The sequence below is a fragment of the Mustelus asterias genome, chromosome 24 (genome assembly GCF_964213995.1).
Source record: "Mustelus asterias chromosome 24, sMusAst1.hap1.1, whole genome shotgun sequence".
In the NCBI taxonomy this organism is placed as follows: Eukaryota; Metazoa; Chordata; class Chondrichthyes; order Carcharhiniformes; family Triakidae; genus Mustelus; species Mustelus asterias.
In genome coordinates, this window is record NC_135824.1 from 4633336 (window position 1) to 4649553 (window position 16218).

General features: G+C 44.2%; 1 protein-coding gene across 8 annotated transcripts in view; it reads left to right on the top strand.

The window, feature by feature from the left end:
* Positions 1-16218, top strand: part of LOC144511170 (uveal autoantigen with coiled-coil domains and ankyrin repeats protein-like) — a 207827-nt gene that overhangs the window by 141511 nt on the left and 50098 nt on the right. For all 8 annotated transcript variants that reach the window (XM_078241200.1, XM_078241201.1, XM_078241205.1 and 5 more), the window contains one exon: positions 15516-15541. In XM_078241200.1, coding sequence (XP_078097326.1) covers positions 15516-15541 — 26 coding nt within the window. The remainder of the gene's footprint in view (positions 1-15515; positions 15542-16218) is intronic.

Below are 16218 nucleotides of genomic sequence, written 5' to 3' on the forward strand. Positions count from 1 at the left end.
TGTTGTGATTTGGAGCATGCTGCCTGAAAGGGCAATGGAGACGGAGTCAATAATTTTCAAAAGAAAGTTGAATATGTATCTGAAGAAATTTTCAGGTCTCCGTTGAAAGAGGAGGGTAAGTGGATGGATCATCCAAAGAGCCATAGAATCTCAGTGCAGAGGAGGCCATTCGGCCTATTGAGTCTGCACCGACTCTCTGACAGATCATCAGGAACAGGAGTAGACCATTCAGCCCTTCAAGCCTGCTCCACCATGCATTTTGATCACGGCTGATCATCGAATTCAATATCCTGATCTCCCCCTTTCCACCCATATCCCTTGATCCCTTTAGCCCCAAGAGCTATGTCTAATTTCTTCTTGAAATCAGACAATGCTTTGGCCTCAGCTACCTTCAGTGGTAGTGAATTCCACACATTCACCACCCTCTGGGTGAAGAATGCCCTCTGGCCATTCAGCCCATTATGCCTCGACCAGCATAAGGGCAGCACAATGGCCAACACTGTAGTCTCACAGCACCAGGGACCTGAGTTCAATTCCAGCCTTGGGTAACTGTCAGATGATCTGATATTGTGGAGCCGGGGGGCGGGGGGGAGATCTGGAATCATATAGCACAGGTAGAAACTAGAGAAAAACAGTTACTTATGATTCATGAGGTACCCTTATGTCTTGGGACAGTAGACTGTCTGTCTAATCTTCTGCACCAAATCCATGCTCTACAGTACTGGGATTGGTATGTGCCCTACCTAATAACCACCAAATCAAACTGCAGGTGCAGAAGTCTGAAATAAAAACAGAAGAGAGATGTGTAGCCTCTCTCCGAGTTGGAAGAGAGAAGAAGGTAGATTAACACTTTTGATTCTGGACCTTAAATTGCCAAATAGTCTTCACAGGGTTCTCTGTAATCCTGCAGGAATCCACATTGAATTGTCAACTGTTGCTGAGTGGGTAGCACTGTCTCATTTCCAAGTCAAAACGTCGTATGTTCAAGGCCTACTCCATATACTTGAGCATGTAATCTTGCAAAGGCACAAAGGGAGTGCTGCACTTTTGGAGGTGCTCTTCTTTTGGGTGACATTTTTGATTTGATTTATTATTGTCACATGCATTAGCATATAGTGCAAAGTATTGTTTCTTGTGCGCTATACAGACAAAGCATACCATTCATAGAGAAGGAAACGAGAGTGTGCAGAATGTAGTGTTACAGTCATAGCTAGGGTGTAGAGAAAGATCAACTTAATGCAAGGTAGGTCCATTCAAAATTCTGACAGCAGCAGGGAAGAAGCTGTTCTTGAGTCAGTTGCTACGTGACCTCAGACTTTTATATCTTTTTCCCGAAGGAAGAAGGTGGAAAAGAGAATGTCCAGGCTGCTTGGGGTCCTTGATTAGACTGGCTGCTTTGCTGAAGCAACGGGAAGTGTAGACCAAGTCAATGGATGGGAGGCTGGTTTGCGTGATGGACTGGGCTACATTCACAACCTTTTGTAGTTTCTTGCGTTCTTGGGCAGAGCAGGAGCCATAACAAGCTGTGATACAACCAGAAAGAATGCGTTCTCTGGTGCATCTGTAAAAGTTTGTGAGAGTCATAGCTGACATGCCAAATTTCCTTAGTCTTCTGAGAAAGTAGAGGCATTGGTGGGCTTTCTTAACTATAGTGTCAGCATGTTAAACCATATCAACCCTATCATTTATTTTAGTCACAAGTAGGCTTACATCAACACTGCAATGAAGTTACTGTGAAAATCCCCCAGTCGCCACACTCTGGCACCTGTTCGGGTACACTGAGGGAGAATTTAGCATGGTCAATGCACCTAACCAGCACGTCTCTTGGACTGTGGGAGGAAACTAGAGCACCCGGAGGAAACCCACACAGACACAGGGAGAACGTGCAGACTCCGCACAGACAGTGACCCAAGTCAGGAATCGAACCTGGGCTCCTGGCACTGTGAGGCAGCAGTGCTAATCACTGTGCTGCCCAGACTGGTGTGATATATCCTGTGATGCTATTTTGAACAGGAGTTCTCTCTCTCACATCCTGGCTGATATTTATCCTTCAACCAATGCTATTTTTTTCCAACACTTTATCTGGTCGTTGCCGTTTGTGGGAGCTTGCATGTGCAATTTGGTTGCTACATTCCCCCATCTTAGAACCGTGGCTACACTTCTTTGCCTGAAAAGGGTATTGGGATGTCCTGTAATCAGGAAAAGCATTATGTAAATGCAAAGGAAGTATGAGTTGGTAAAGGGCTAGATTGTGGTCCTGACCTCTAACCCTTGCTTCCTGCAGTTTAGTTCTTTACGGGGAGTGATGATTGTGGGAATATCTTCTAATACTACAAGAATTAAGCTTCCTTTTACCTCTGCGAATGACAGATTGATTGTTGGGTGCAGGTAACTGGACCAAGGGATACAGATCCATCCTTGTATTAAAGCAATATATTGTGTCCTTAATTTACTATTAAGTATATTATTTCCATTATAATACCATTATAAATTCATACAATGTAAACTTGTCACGCTGTGATTGTGCCCTCCAGCCAGTGTTCATGCTGCAGGATTTCTCTGTGCTGACGTAATTAAAGCATATGTTTACACAAATATTCCCATTATAAATCTATACTTCAGAATTGATTCTGTAAAGATTTGCCATTAAATATGTACAGATGTAATTTTACTGTATGGATAGATGATTAAAAACAGTGACACAAGACCATAAGACATGGAGCAAAGTTAGGCCACTCAGCCCTTCGAGTCTTCTCCGCCGTTCAATCATGTCTTATGTTTTTTCTCATCCCCATTCTCCTGCCTTTTCTCCATAAGCCCTGATCCCCTTATTAATCAAGAATCTATCTATCTCTGTCTTAAAGACATTCAATGACCTGGCCTCCACAGCTTTCTGCGGCAAAGAGTTCCACAGATCCACCGCTCTCTGGCTGAAGAAACTCCTCCTCATCTCTGTTTTAAAGGAACGTCCCTTTAGCCTGAGGTTGTGCCCTCTGGTTCTAGTTTTTCCTACTAGTGGAAACATCCTCTCCACGTCCACTCTATCCAGGCCTTGCAGTATCCTGTAAGTTTCAATGATTCCCTGGCTTAAGGATTATACCAAAAAGCTCTTTTCAACAGTTTGTTATTCCGACTATTACTCTTCCCTTTTCTAATAGGGGGTGGTTTCATGTTCAAATTCTAGCTCCTTAGACCAATTTGCATTTAAAAGCTAGCTGGAACTTGAGTCCAAATGTCTCCACATTGCGAAGGAACGTAAGAACAGGTGGAGGTAATTTAGCCCCTCGAGCTAAGATCATGGCTTGTCTGTCAGCTCATTCTATAGATCCACCTTTGCAACATAATCACTCAATACGTTAATAGAAATATTTTGCACTGTGGACTTGGATAGCTGCTGCATCAAGGAATCACACTTTTTAGAAGGAATTTGTCCTTGGATTTGATTTGATTTATTATTGCCATATGTATTAGTATACAGTGAAAAGTATTGTTTCTTGCGTGCTATGCAGACAAAGCATACTGTTAATAGAGTACGTAGGGAAAAAGGAAAGGAGCGGGTGCAGAATGTAGTGTTACAGTCATAGCTAGGGTGTAGAGAGAGAGATCAACTTAATTTAAGGTTCATTTGAAAGTCTGATGGCAGCAGGGAAGAAGCTGTTTTTGAGTCGGTTGGTACGTGACCTCAGACTTTTGTATCTTTTTCCTGACGGAAGAATCTTAGAATCTACGGCAAGAGGACAGGCCCCTGAGCCCAAATTGGTCCATGCCGACCAAAATGGCCATCTGAGCCTCCAGTCTCACCAGCATCGTTTCATCATTACCCTCTGCTTCCTAGCAGCAAGCCAATTGTATATCCAATTTGCCAGCTGTCCCTGGATTCAATGGGAACTAACCTTCCAGAGTAGCCTATCATGTGGAACTTTATTGAAGGTGGAAGAGAGTATGTCCAGGATATGTGATTTGATTATGCTGGCTGCTTTTCTGTGGATGGTTCTGACCTTGTCCACCCTGAGGGGCTGGCTAGGTGAATTTGATTAAAGGTAAGGGGTAGCCAGATTGGTGAGGACAGAATTCTCTCCCCCCCCCTCCCCACACCCCATGACAGTGATTCATTTACCTTTTTACAACAATGTCACAGCCTGTTGCTTGCTTTACTGATACCAGCTTTAAGTTTTGAGGTTTTGTTTTAAACGAACCAAGTTCAATTTCTCAAGCTGCAGCAGTGCGATTTGAACATTTTCTACACGATTAGTCCAAGCCTCTGGGTTACTCAACCAGTAACCCAATCCCTGCACACTACGTGAAATACATGGGGACCCGACGATGGTTGTGTGAATAATGAAGGACTGAACAGGGTGGGGCTCTATACTGCAGAAAAGAGTAGGCTGAATGGTGACCTGATGGAGGTCTTCTAAATAATGAACGGATTTGATATGGGAGACCAAGAGAAGGTACTTCCAGTAGAGGGGCAGCTAAAGGTCATAAATAAGGAAGATATAAATCCGAAAGAGAAACTTCTTTATTCAGAGAGTGGTGAGAATGTGGAACTCACTGCTGCATAAAGTAGTTGAAGGGAATAGCATTGATACGTCTGAAGAGAAGATGGTTAAACACACGAGGGGAAAAGGAATTTAATGACCATAAGATATAGGAGCAGAGTTAGGCCATTTGGCCCATCGAGTCTTGATCACCTTTCCATCAAGAACCCATCTATCTCTGTCTTAAATACACTCAATGATTTGACCTCCACAGCCTTCCGTGGCAATTTCCATACAGTCACCACCCTCTGCCTGAAAAAATTCCTCCTCATCTCAGTTCTAAGAGTCGTCCCTTATACTCTGAGGCTGTGCCCTTGGATCCTAGTCTCTCCTACTAATGGAAACATCTTCCCCCACCTCTACCCTATCTAGACCTTTCAGTACTAGTTTCAATCAGATTTTCTCTCTCCATCGAGTACAGACCCAGGGTCTTCAGATGTCCCTCATACATCAAGGCAGCTGGGCTGAATGACCTGTCTCAGCATTATAGGATTGTGTGTAATTCTATGTAATAAAGGGTGGAGTGAATCTACTTAAAAAAATTAAAATACTCCCTACCCTCCTGTTAAGTAAGTGCTTGAGGGTGGCTCCAATACTGAAGGTTGTAATTAGCATGCTCTGTCTCTTAAGCAAGCCTGTGCTACTCCTGAGTAACTGCTAAATGAATGCCAAATGGGGAATATTTTTTGAACTTTGTACTCAAATTCTCAGAATCTTTTCCTTTAATTAAAATATTATTAATGTTCGTGGTGCTGGTTGAATGCATCTGTTTTATTCCATTCCTGTTGCCACAAGAACCTTTTCCTTCTGTAATTAGAAATACTTTCACCCGCGACAAATTGGAGCACTTTCTGTTTTTTTTTAATGCCTTTTAGTTTCTAATCTTGTTACTTTAGCCTGTAATCAAGGTTTAATCTTGCCGTCTCGGTACTGGATTTTACTTTGCGTCTAGATTAATTTGACTAGGGTTTTCAGTTTATTTTCACACTAATTGAGGGTCTAAAAGACGTGTTAAGGAACTGCCAGTCGGTATGATGCCATCTTTACAAATGCATATCTGCTTATGAAACCTTTCCTGAATTTGTACTGCAAATTTGCCATCTCAAAATTGAAATTTGAGCTGATTCTTGTCATTTTCAATCTACAAGATTTTGAAATGGTTATTTAGTTTGTTGGACATAAAATGTGGAATGATAAGTTAATTTTGAATCCTCTGATTCATGCTCCAGCTACTCCTTTCAAATGTTTAAGGACAGCAACTATAAATCTTAAAATTAGTCTGTATTGCTTGATGCTGGAGACCGCCACCATTAGTCCAAATAAAGGCAATTTCAAATTCTTTTAAAAAACCAAAGTTGTGGTTTAGTGACGAGTCTCATCCCACTACTCTGGTGGCCTGTGTGGGCCAGCTACTGGAAAACTTAGCTCAGGTTTGAGAGACTTCAGGAACAAGAGGTTACCACTCATGAGCCAAGTTCCTATCAAGGCTAGGGTCATTCCAATGATCCACAAGAAGGTTGTACGTGACTAGGATCTTTTTGGCGAGTGACCAGAGATTCTAGAGGAAAATATGGGGCGCGATGGTGAATGGTTCTCTAGCAGAGCTTGATAGGACAGCAGTGGATGGGATGTGGGCTTCACTGTCAAAGACCAGAATTTATTGTCCAACCCTAGTTGCCCTCGTGAAAGTGGTGGTGTGCTGCCTTGATCTGATGCAGTCTGTGTGGTGCAGGTACACCAAAGTGGTGTTGGAGAAGGAGTTCCAGGATTTTGACCCAATGATAGTTATTTCCAAGTTGTACAACTTGAAGAGAAACTTGTAAGTGATGGTGTTCCCATCACTTATCCTTCTAGGTGGTAGAGGCTGTGGGTTTGCGAGATATGTTACTGCAGCATAGCTCATGGATGGCTATCACTGCAGACGCGGTTCCATTTATGATTGAGGCAATGAATGTTAAGTGGTAGCAGAGCTCTCAATGAAGCAGGATGTTTTGTCTTGGATGGATGAATAGGAAAAGTAGGAGGTTGGTAAGATTTGCCTTTCCGCATGCTGGGGATGTTGGTAAGAGAAGAGGATTGAGCAGTTTGGGAGTAGGTGCCTCAGTGATCTCTCCGGCGATACTGGGTAATAAACAGAGTAGATCTGGTTTTCAAACCCGCAACAGGATAGTAGGAAGGCAGGGGAGCAATGATGGCTTGATGTAGGGAATAGAGCCGATGGCAAAATACCCAAGAGGAAATAAAGCGAAGGTGGTGTAATGGTGATGGGAAGAGGAGCACCAAGAAGGTAGGAGCCTCTGGGATCAAGCAAACAAAGTGGATAAAAGAATTGTACTTGCATCAGTGTTTGGAAATTTCTTGAAGTGTTTCTCAACTTGTATGTCCTGCATTATAGTGAATTCCAAAACAGCACTTCGGGATACATGACATCTCTCCAGTAATTTCATCCTGAGTCCATTTTAGGATTGAATAAAATATGAAAGGCACTTTGGCAGGGGAGGCATAGACTTTTTTTTTAAAAACTCATTTGTGGGACACGGGAGTCACTTGCTGGGCCAGCATTTATTGCCCATCCCTAGTTGCTGGAGGGCAATGAGAGTTAACCACATTGCTGTGGCTCTGGTGTCACATGTAGGCCAGACCAGGTAAGGACGAGTTCCTTCCCTAAATGACATTGGTGAACCAGATGGATTTTTCCGACAATCAACAATGGTTTCACGGTCATCGGTAGATTCTTAATTCCAGATAACTGCCTTGGTGGGATTTGAGCCTGGGCCCCCAGAGCATTAGCTGAGTTTTGGATTAATAGCCTAGTGATAAAGCCTTGTGATAATACCACTAGGCCATCGCCTCCCCTAAAATTAGGTCAAATTGCTTGAAAACACCAGCCCGCAATGTATAATGTTTGCGACTGTGTGGACTTGCTCCCAATATTTTCATGATGCAGTCCACGACCTTGTAACATGCCAGCCATGGGTGGGAGCACACTCACTTCTGAATCATGAGATTTAAACCTCACTCCCAGGGCAGGTGCATAAAAATCAAGGCTGACTTTCCAGTGCTGTACTATCCCCAGTGCCTGTCCAATGTTTATCCCTCAATAAACATTGCAAATTCAGATTATGTTGTCATTATCGCACTGTTGTTTGTGAGAGCTTGCTGTGCGCAAATTGACTTCAGCAATTTCCATGTCACAACAGTGACTGCACTTAAAGTATTTCATTGGCTATAATGCACTGAGGTGTCCAATGGTTGCTTGTATCTTGTGCCAGATCCATTGTTGGTCTGCCTTGTCTAGTTTCTGAACGTAGAATCATAGAATCCCTGCTATTCAGCCCAACAAGCCTGCACCTACAACAATCCCACCCAGGCCCTAGTCCCGTAACCCCACGTTTTTACATTGATACAAATGCCCCTGACACGAATGGCCAATCAACTTAACCCGCACATCTTTGGAGTGTGGGAGGAAACTCACCCAGACAGTGACCCAAGGCCAGAAGTGAACCGGGGTCCCTGGTGCTGTGAAGCAGCAGTGCTAATCGCTGTGACACCGAGTTATCTTGTAGTTTGGCCATATCATTTGCAATGCCATAAGGAGCCTGTGTGAGGCTGACAACAGATGTGCTACATCTGCTTCTAGTGGCAAAGGAGAACGAAGCTGTAATTTTTGGTAAACGCAGTGGTGAATCAATCCCAACTTTGTTTTACAAGTGTAATTTAAAAATCAAAAAAAAGCAAATTGCATCATCCAGCGATGCAATAGCCTGTTTTTGTTATTTATTTGCTCAATTTCTGCCTGTGAGAAAGGAATTTGAGTGACAAATTTGAATGATTTACTAGAGTTTGAATGCAAGGATACGGGGAAGAGCAGGGGATTTGATTTATTATTGTCACCTGTATTAATATAAAGTTGTATTGTTTCTTGTGTGCTACACAAAGCACACCGTTCATAGAGAAGGAAAGGAGAGAGTGCAGAATGCAGTGTTACAATCATAGCTAGGGTGCAGAGAAAGATCAACTTAATGCAAGGTAGGTCCATTCAAAAGTCTGATGGCAGCAGGGAAGAAGCTGTTCTTGAGTCGGTTGGTACGTGACCTCAGACTTTTGTATCTTTTTCCCGGTGGAAGAGAGTATGTCCGGGGTGCGTGGCGTCCTTGATTATGCTGGCTGCTTTTCCGAGGCAGTGGGGAAGTATAGACAGAGTCAGTGGATGGGAGGCTGGTTTGAGTGATGGGCTGGGCTTCGTTCACGACCCTTTGTAGTTTCTTGCGGCCTTGGACAGAGCAGGAGCCTACCAAGCTGTGATACAACCAGAAAGAATGCTTCTATGGTGCAGCTGTAAAAGTGGGTGACAGGGAGGTGAGATTAATTAGATAGCTTTTCCAAAGAGCTAGCGCAGGCATGTTGGAGCTGAACCGCCTGGTATATGCAATAAATGTGATCAGGTAATGCAGGGTGAAGTATCTAAATGGATACAAAATTGGCTTCTTGACAGAAGCCAGAGGGTGGTTGTGGAGAGTTGTTTTTCAAACTGGAGGCCTGTGACCAGCGGTGTGCCTCAGGGATCAGTGCTGGGTCCACTGTTATTTGTCATTTATATTAATGATTTGGATCAGAATATAGGAGGCATGATTAGTAAGTTTGCAGATGACACCAAGATTGGTGGCCTAGTGGACAGTGAAGAAAGTTATCTCCAATTGCAACAGGATCTTGATCAATTGGGCCAGTGGGCTGACGAATGGCAGATGGAATTTAATTTGGACAAATGCGAGGTGATGCATTTTGGTAGGTTGAACCAGGGCAGGACTTACTCAGTTAATGGTACGGCATTGGGGAGAGTTACAGAACAAAGATTTAGGGGTACATGTTCATAGTTCCTTGAAAGTGGAGTCACAGGTGGACAGAGTGGTGAAGAAGGCATTCGGCATGCTTGGTTTCATCGGTCAGAACATTGAATACAGGAGTTGGAATGTCTTGTTGAAGTTGTACAAGACATTGGTAAGGCCACACTTGGAATACTGTGTGCAATTCTGGTCACCCTATTATAGAAAGGATATTATTAAACTAGAAAGAGTGCAGAAAAGATTTACTAGGATGCTACCGGGACTTGATGGATTGAGTTATAAGGAGAGGCTCAATAGACTGGGACTTTTTTTCTCTGGAGCGTAGGAGGCTGAGGGGTGATCTTAGAGGTCTACAAAATAATGAGGGGCCCAGATCAGCTAGATAGTCAATATCTTTTCCCAAAGGTAGGGGAGTCTAAAACTAGAGGGCCTAGGTTTAAGCTGAGAGGGGAGAGATACAAAAGTGTCCAGAGGGGCAATTTTTTCACACACAGGGTGGTGAGTGTCTGGAACAAGCTGCCAGAGGTAGTAGTAGAGGTGGGTACAATTTTGTCTTTTAAAAAGCATTTAGATCGTTACAAGGGTACGATGGTTATAGAGGGATATGGGCCAAAGGTGGGCAATTGGGATTGGCTTAGGGGTTTTTAAAAAAAAAAAAAGGGCGGCATGGACAAGTTGGGCCGAAGAGCCTGGTTCCATTCTGTAAACCTCTGTCTCTATGACTCTGAGGTGTTGGTCAGCTAATCAATTCTAATTAGTTGAATGATCAATCCCATTCTCCCCAAAATACACATGTCCATATTTCCTTTGGGAATTACTCGATAGCGAACCCTTGTCTGTGGCTAAAACAGAAAATGGTGGAACAAATTCATTAGATGGGCGTTGCTGATTTGACTTCTTGTTCTCAGTCTTTCCCCATCTTGTTTTTTGCCTGACCTCATTAAGCAGCAGCAGTTGATCGATATTTACTTCAGAATTGTGCAATATTTCTCCAATCCTTTGACATAGTTGCACTGCGTTCCTCCCATTCTCACCCCTCCCTAGTTCCTTATTGATCCACCATCTGCAGCCGGCAGCTGCCTGGACCGTAAGCTCTGGGCGTCCCTTCCCAAATCTCTCCACCTCCCCCTCTCTCCTTTTATGATGCTTCTTGAAACAAAGCCATCTGATCACAGCCTCGGTGACCATAGAATCCCTACAGTGCAGGAGGAATCCATTTGGCCAATTGAGTCTGCACCATCTCCCCACCCAGGTCCACCTCCCCCCATCCCCGCAGCCCCTCTTATCCATCTAACCTACACAGCTTTGGACTGCATGAGATAACTGGAGCATCTGGAAGAAACCCACACAGACACGGAGAATGTGCAAACTCCACGCACACATTTGATTTGATTTATTATTGTCACATGTATTAACATACAGCGAAAAGTATTGTTTCTTGTGCTATACAGACAAAGCATACCATTCATAGAGAAGGAAAGGAGAGAGTGCAGAATGTAGTGTTACAGTCATAGCTAGGGTGCAGAGAAAGATCAACTAAATGCAAGGTAGGTCCATTCAAAAGCCTGACAGCAGCAGGGAGGAAGCTGTTCTTGAGTCGATTGGTACGTGATCTCAGACTTTTGTATCTTTTTCCCGAAGGAAGAAGGTGGAAGAGAGACTGTCCGGGATGCGTGGGATCCTTGATTATGCTGGCTGCTCTGCCAAGACAGCGGGAAGTGTAGACAGAGTTAGTGGATAGGAGGCTGGTTTGCGTGATGGATTGGGCTACATTCACAACCTTTTGTAGTTCCTTGCGGCCTTGGGCAGAGCAGTCACCCAAGATTGGAATTGAACCCGGGTCCCTGGCTCCAAGAAAAAATCGGATGCCCCTTTGCAGTACATCCGTTGCCAATGCTAATGTCCAGGGCATTGCAGAGAGCAAAATCCCTGGAGAAAAATCAGATTTTTATTAAAAACAATATGCGTTCGTTTATTCATCATTTTCATTGATTCAGTGGCTAAACAGCTGGCGTAGGAGGGAGGGTTTCAGATATCTGGGCCATTGGGATCTCTTCCGGGGCAGGTGGGACCTGAACAAGAAGGACAGATTGCATCTAAACTGGAAGGGCATAAATATTCTGGCTGGGTGGTTTGCTAGTGTCACACGGGAGGATTTAAACTAGTTTTGCAGGGGGGTGGGAACCAAAGTAAAGGTGGTTTAACTGGAGGGGAACCAGAGAGTAGGACCAGTAAGACTCAGAGGAAGAGCAGGCAGGGTGTGGTTGCTAATCAGAGAGGGTCTGGTGGACTGAAGTGCATTTGTTTCAATGCGAGAAGTGTAGCAGGTAAGGCAGATGAACTTAGAGCTTGGATTAGTACTTGGAACTACGATGTTGTTGCTATTACAGAGACTTGGTTAGGGGAAGGACAGGATTGACAGCTTAATGTCTCAGGATACAAATGTTTCAGGTGGGATAGAGCGGGATGTAAAAAGGGTGGGGGAGTTGCACTACAGGTTAAGGAGAATATCACAGCTGTACTGTGGGAGGACACTTTGGAGGGCTCATACAGTGAGGCAATATGGTGAGAGCTCAGGAATAGGAAAGGCGTAGTCACAATGTTGGGGGTTTACTATAGGCCATCCAGCTGCCAGTGGGAGATGGAGGGACAGATATATCAGCAGATTTTGGCAAGGTGTGAAAGTAACAGGGTTGTTGTGGTGGGAGATTTTAACTTCTCCTATATTGACTGGACCTCACTTAGTGCTAGGGGCGTGGATGGGGCAGAGTTTGTAAGGAGCATCTAGGAGGTCCCAGAGAATTGGAGAATAGCCAATGTTGTTCCTTTGTTTAAGAAGGGTAGCAAGAATAATCCAGGGAATTGCAGGCCGGTGAGCCTTGCTTCATTGGTAGAGAAATTATTGGAGAGGATTCTTCGAGACAGGATTTACTCCCACTTAGAAATAAGTGGACATATTAGCGAGAGGCAATGTGGTTTTGTGAAGGGGAGGTTGTGTCTCACGAACTTGGTCGAGTTTTTCGAGGAAGTGACAAAGATGATTGAGGGTAGGACAGTGGATGTTGTTTACATGGATTTCAGTAAGGCCTTTGACAAGGTCCCTTGTGGCAGAATGGTGTAGAAGGTGAAGTCGCATGGGATCAGAGGTAAGCTGGGAAGGAGAATACAGAACTGGCTCGGTCATAGTAGAGGATAGCAGTGGAAGGGTGTGTTTCTGAATGGAGGGCTGTGACAAGTGGTGTTCCTCAGGGGTCAGTGCTGGGACCTTTGCTGTTTGATATATATATAATTGATTTGGAGGAAAATGTATTTGATTTGATTAGTAAGTTTGCGGATGACACAAAGGTTGGTGGATAGCGATGAGGACCATCAGAGGAGACAGCAGGATATAGATCAGTTGGAGGCTTGGGTGGAGAGATGGCAGATGGAGTTTAATCCAGACAAATGTGAGGTAATGCATTTTGGAAGGTCTAATACAGATTGGAAATATACAGTAAATGGCAGAACCCTTAAGAGTATTGATAGGCAAAGGGATCTGGGTGTACAGGTACACAGGTCACTGAAAGTGGCAACACAGGTGGAGAAGGTAGTCAGGAGGGCATACGGCATGCTTGCCTTCATTGGTCGGGGCATTGAATTTAAAAATTGGCAGGTCATGTTGCAGCTTTATAGAACCTTAGGCCGCATTTGGAATATAGTGTTCAATTCTGGTCGCCACACTACCAGAAGGATGTGGAGGCTTTGGAGAGGGTACAGAAAAGAATTATGAGGATGTTGCCTGGTATGGAGGGCTTTAGCTGAGGTGAGGTTGGAGAAACTTGGTTTGTTCTCACTGGAACGACGGGGTTGGGGGGGCGACCTGATAGAGGTCTACAAGATTGAGGGGCATGGACAGAGTGGATAGTCAGAAGCTTTTTCCCAGGGTGGAAGAGTCAATTATTATGGGGCATAGGTTTAAGGTGTGAGGGGCAAGGTTTAAAGGAGATGTACGAGGCAAGTGTTTTACACAGAGGGTGGTGGGTGCCTGGAACTCGCTGCCGGGGGGAGTAGTGGAAGCAGATACGATAGTGACTTTTAAGGGGCGTCTTGACAAATACATGAAAAGGATGGGAATAGAGGGTACGGTCCCCGGAAGGGTAGGGGGCTTTAGTTCAGTCGGGCAGCATGGTCGGTGCAGGCTTGGAGGGCCGAAGGGCCTGTTCCTGTGCTGTAATTTTCTTTGTTCTTTGTTCTTTTGATTAGTTATGAAAATATTGGAAGTAGGGGTGGTTAGAAAAGAAAAGTGTGAGGCGGTGGGGGGGGAGCAGTTGGAGGTGAGAGGCTGTGTGTTGAAACTTTCAGGTCCATGTCTAACCAGCATTGACCCAAGGTTAAAATGTCACATGGGACTAAATAACATCAGGATGTGGCTTTGCCATTGAATTTAGCAACTTAAAACCTGCAGAGATTGAGTGTTTTTGGGGGTGACGGGAGGGCAGAGTGGTAGCGGGGGCTGGGGGGTGTTGTCAAGGAGTTAAAAGTTAAAATTATGTTTTGAGGGCAAATAATTGAGAGAAATGTGTGGTAAGTCTGATTTTGGAGAGCTTTGCACATAACTCTTTAGTGCCATCTCCTGATTTCAGGCTAGATTACTGCATCTTTATTGGAGAATACAATAGGCTGGACAGCTGCGGTATATCATGCTTGTATATAATTAATCTCAGATTTCCAGGAGAACAAGCGGTTTGCTCCAAGATTCAACTAATTATTCCACAGTTTAATGTGATGGTATGTTGGGAATACATTGACAGAGAAAGAACTTGCATTTATATGCAATGAGACTTCTTCAAATCTCAGGGTATGCCAAAGTGCTCTACAATCAATAATAGAATGCTTTTTGAAATGCAGTCATTGTTGTATAATAAAAGAGCTATCATTTATATTGCACCTTTCGTGAACTCACGATGTCCCAAATCTCTTGGCAATGAATTAAATACTTCTTGAAATCTAGTGTTGAAGGGAAATGTCACAACCAATTTACCCACGGTATCGTCACACAGAAGCATCGTGATAATGAACCATGATTATCTGCTTATTTTAGTAATGCTGGTGAGGGTTGTATATTGGCCAGGACTGCAGAAGAGGTCATTTGGCCCATCGAGCCTGCACTGACTCTCTGACAGAGCATCTTACCCAGACCTTCTTCCCCCGTCCTATCCCTGTAACCCCACACGTTTACCATGGCTAATCGCTCTAACATACACTCAGGGTCAATTTAGCATGGCCAGTCTACCTAAAATGCATATCTTTGGACTTAGAAACATAGAAACCCTACAATGCAGAAGGAGGCCATTCGGCCCATCGAGTCTGCACCGACCACAATCCCACCCAGGCCCTACCCCCACATATTTACCCGCTAATCCCTCCAACCTACGCATCTCAGGACTCTAAGGGGCAATTTTTAACCTGGCCAATCAACCTAACCTGCACATCTTTGGACTTCTCTTGCTCTTCTCACAATAGTCGCTATGGGATCTTTAATTCCCCCTGAGAGAGGCAACGGGGCTATTGGATTAACATCTCATTCAAATAATAGCACATCTGACAGTGTAGCACTCCCTCAGTATTGCATTGGAGTGTCGGCCTAGTTGGGCCCCTGAAGGGTCTTCTGTTGTGTAAATTAAATGGTTGGAGCTGAAATATTGCTAACTCAAAATTGCATTGAAAAATATTCAACATTAGCGGATAATCCCGTTTCATTGTACCTTTCGAACATTTTGTTCGCTGAAGAACCACCGAAGCAAAAGGATTTTGTAATGACTTCAATGAGGCCTATTGGGTTGGCCTCTTAGAGTATGAGCTCCCTGATTGAGGTCATCAACTAAAGATGTCCCTGATTGAGGTCATAATTGCCTGCCCAATCAGGGAGCCTCACTTGTATAAAAATATGGGAGCACCAGTTCCACTGGCACTCCTGATTCTGAACATTTTACCTGAAGCACCCTAGGAGTGGAATGGAGTTTGTAAATAAAGGGAAGCTGGTGAAGGGACACCAGCCTCCGAGGAGTTATTTCAGATTTGTGAAGATTGCAAAATGTGTTCAGTATTATGCTTTTAATGTTTTGTCTTTTCTCTGTCCCCTCCTCCCCCTCAGTGAGAGAACCCAGCATGAAATCTCAGGTAAGATCTAAAAAAAAATCTGATTCTAACATTTATTCCTATGAATGAATACTGAATGTGTTGTATCCTCAGTCTCAGCAGTGTGTCTCAGTGCTCTGTGATTCATTGTTTTGGTGCAACAATGCTCAGCACTATCGGGTCCTTGTGCCTTCTGCCTCTCAGCCTTACACTCCGCAGTTCCCTCCCTGACTTTCTCGCCCTCTTCAGCTTTCATCCCTTTGCGACCCACCTGCACGATCAACCTTTTGATCCCTCCCTCTTCAGACAACCTGTGGTCTTTTGTGATTATTTTCCGTTCTTAAAAATAGTGGTGTTGTGTCACAAAGACCCACAATATGTCGCCCCCTAGAAGTTGATGGCTGTTTTCCAGGTTGGCAGTGATGCCCCTCAGGGGTCAGTGTTGGGACTGTTGCTTTTCTTGATGCATATATTAATGACCTTGGACCCTGGTGTAAAGGACACAATTGCAGATGATGCAAAACTTGGAGGAATTGTGGGGATGACGGTGTAGCATTTCAAAAGGTCATCGACAAACTGGTGGGGATGTGTGGACAGGTGGCAGATAAAGTTCAATGCGGAGAAATGTGAAGTCATTCATTTTGTCTCTCCAGGTTCTTCCTACCAATGTAAAATAAAAGGTACTATTCTAAAGGGGCTGCGGGAGCACAGGGACCTGG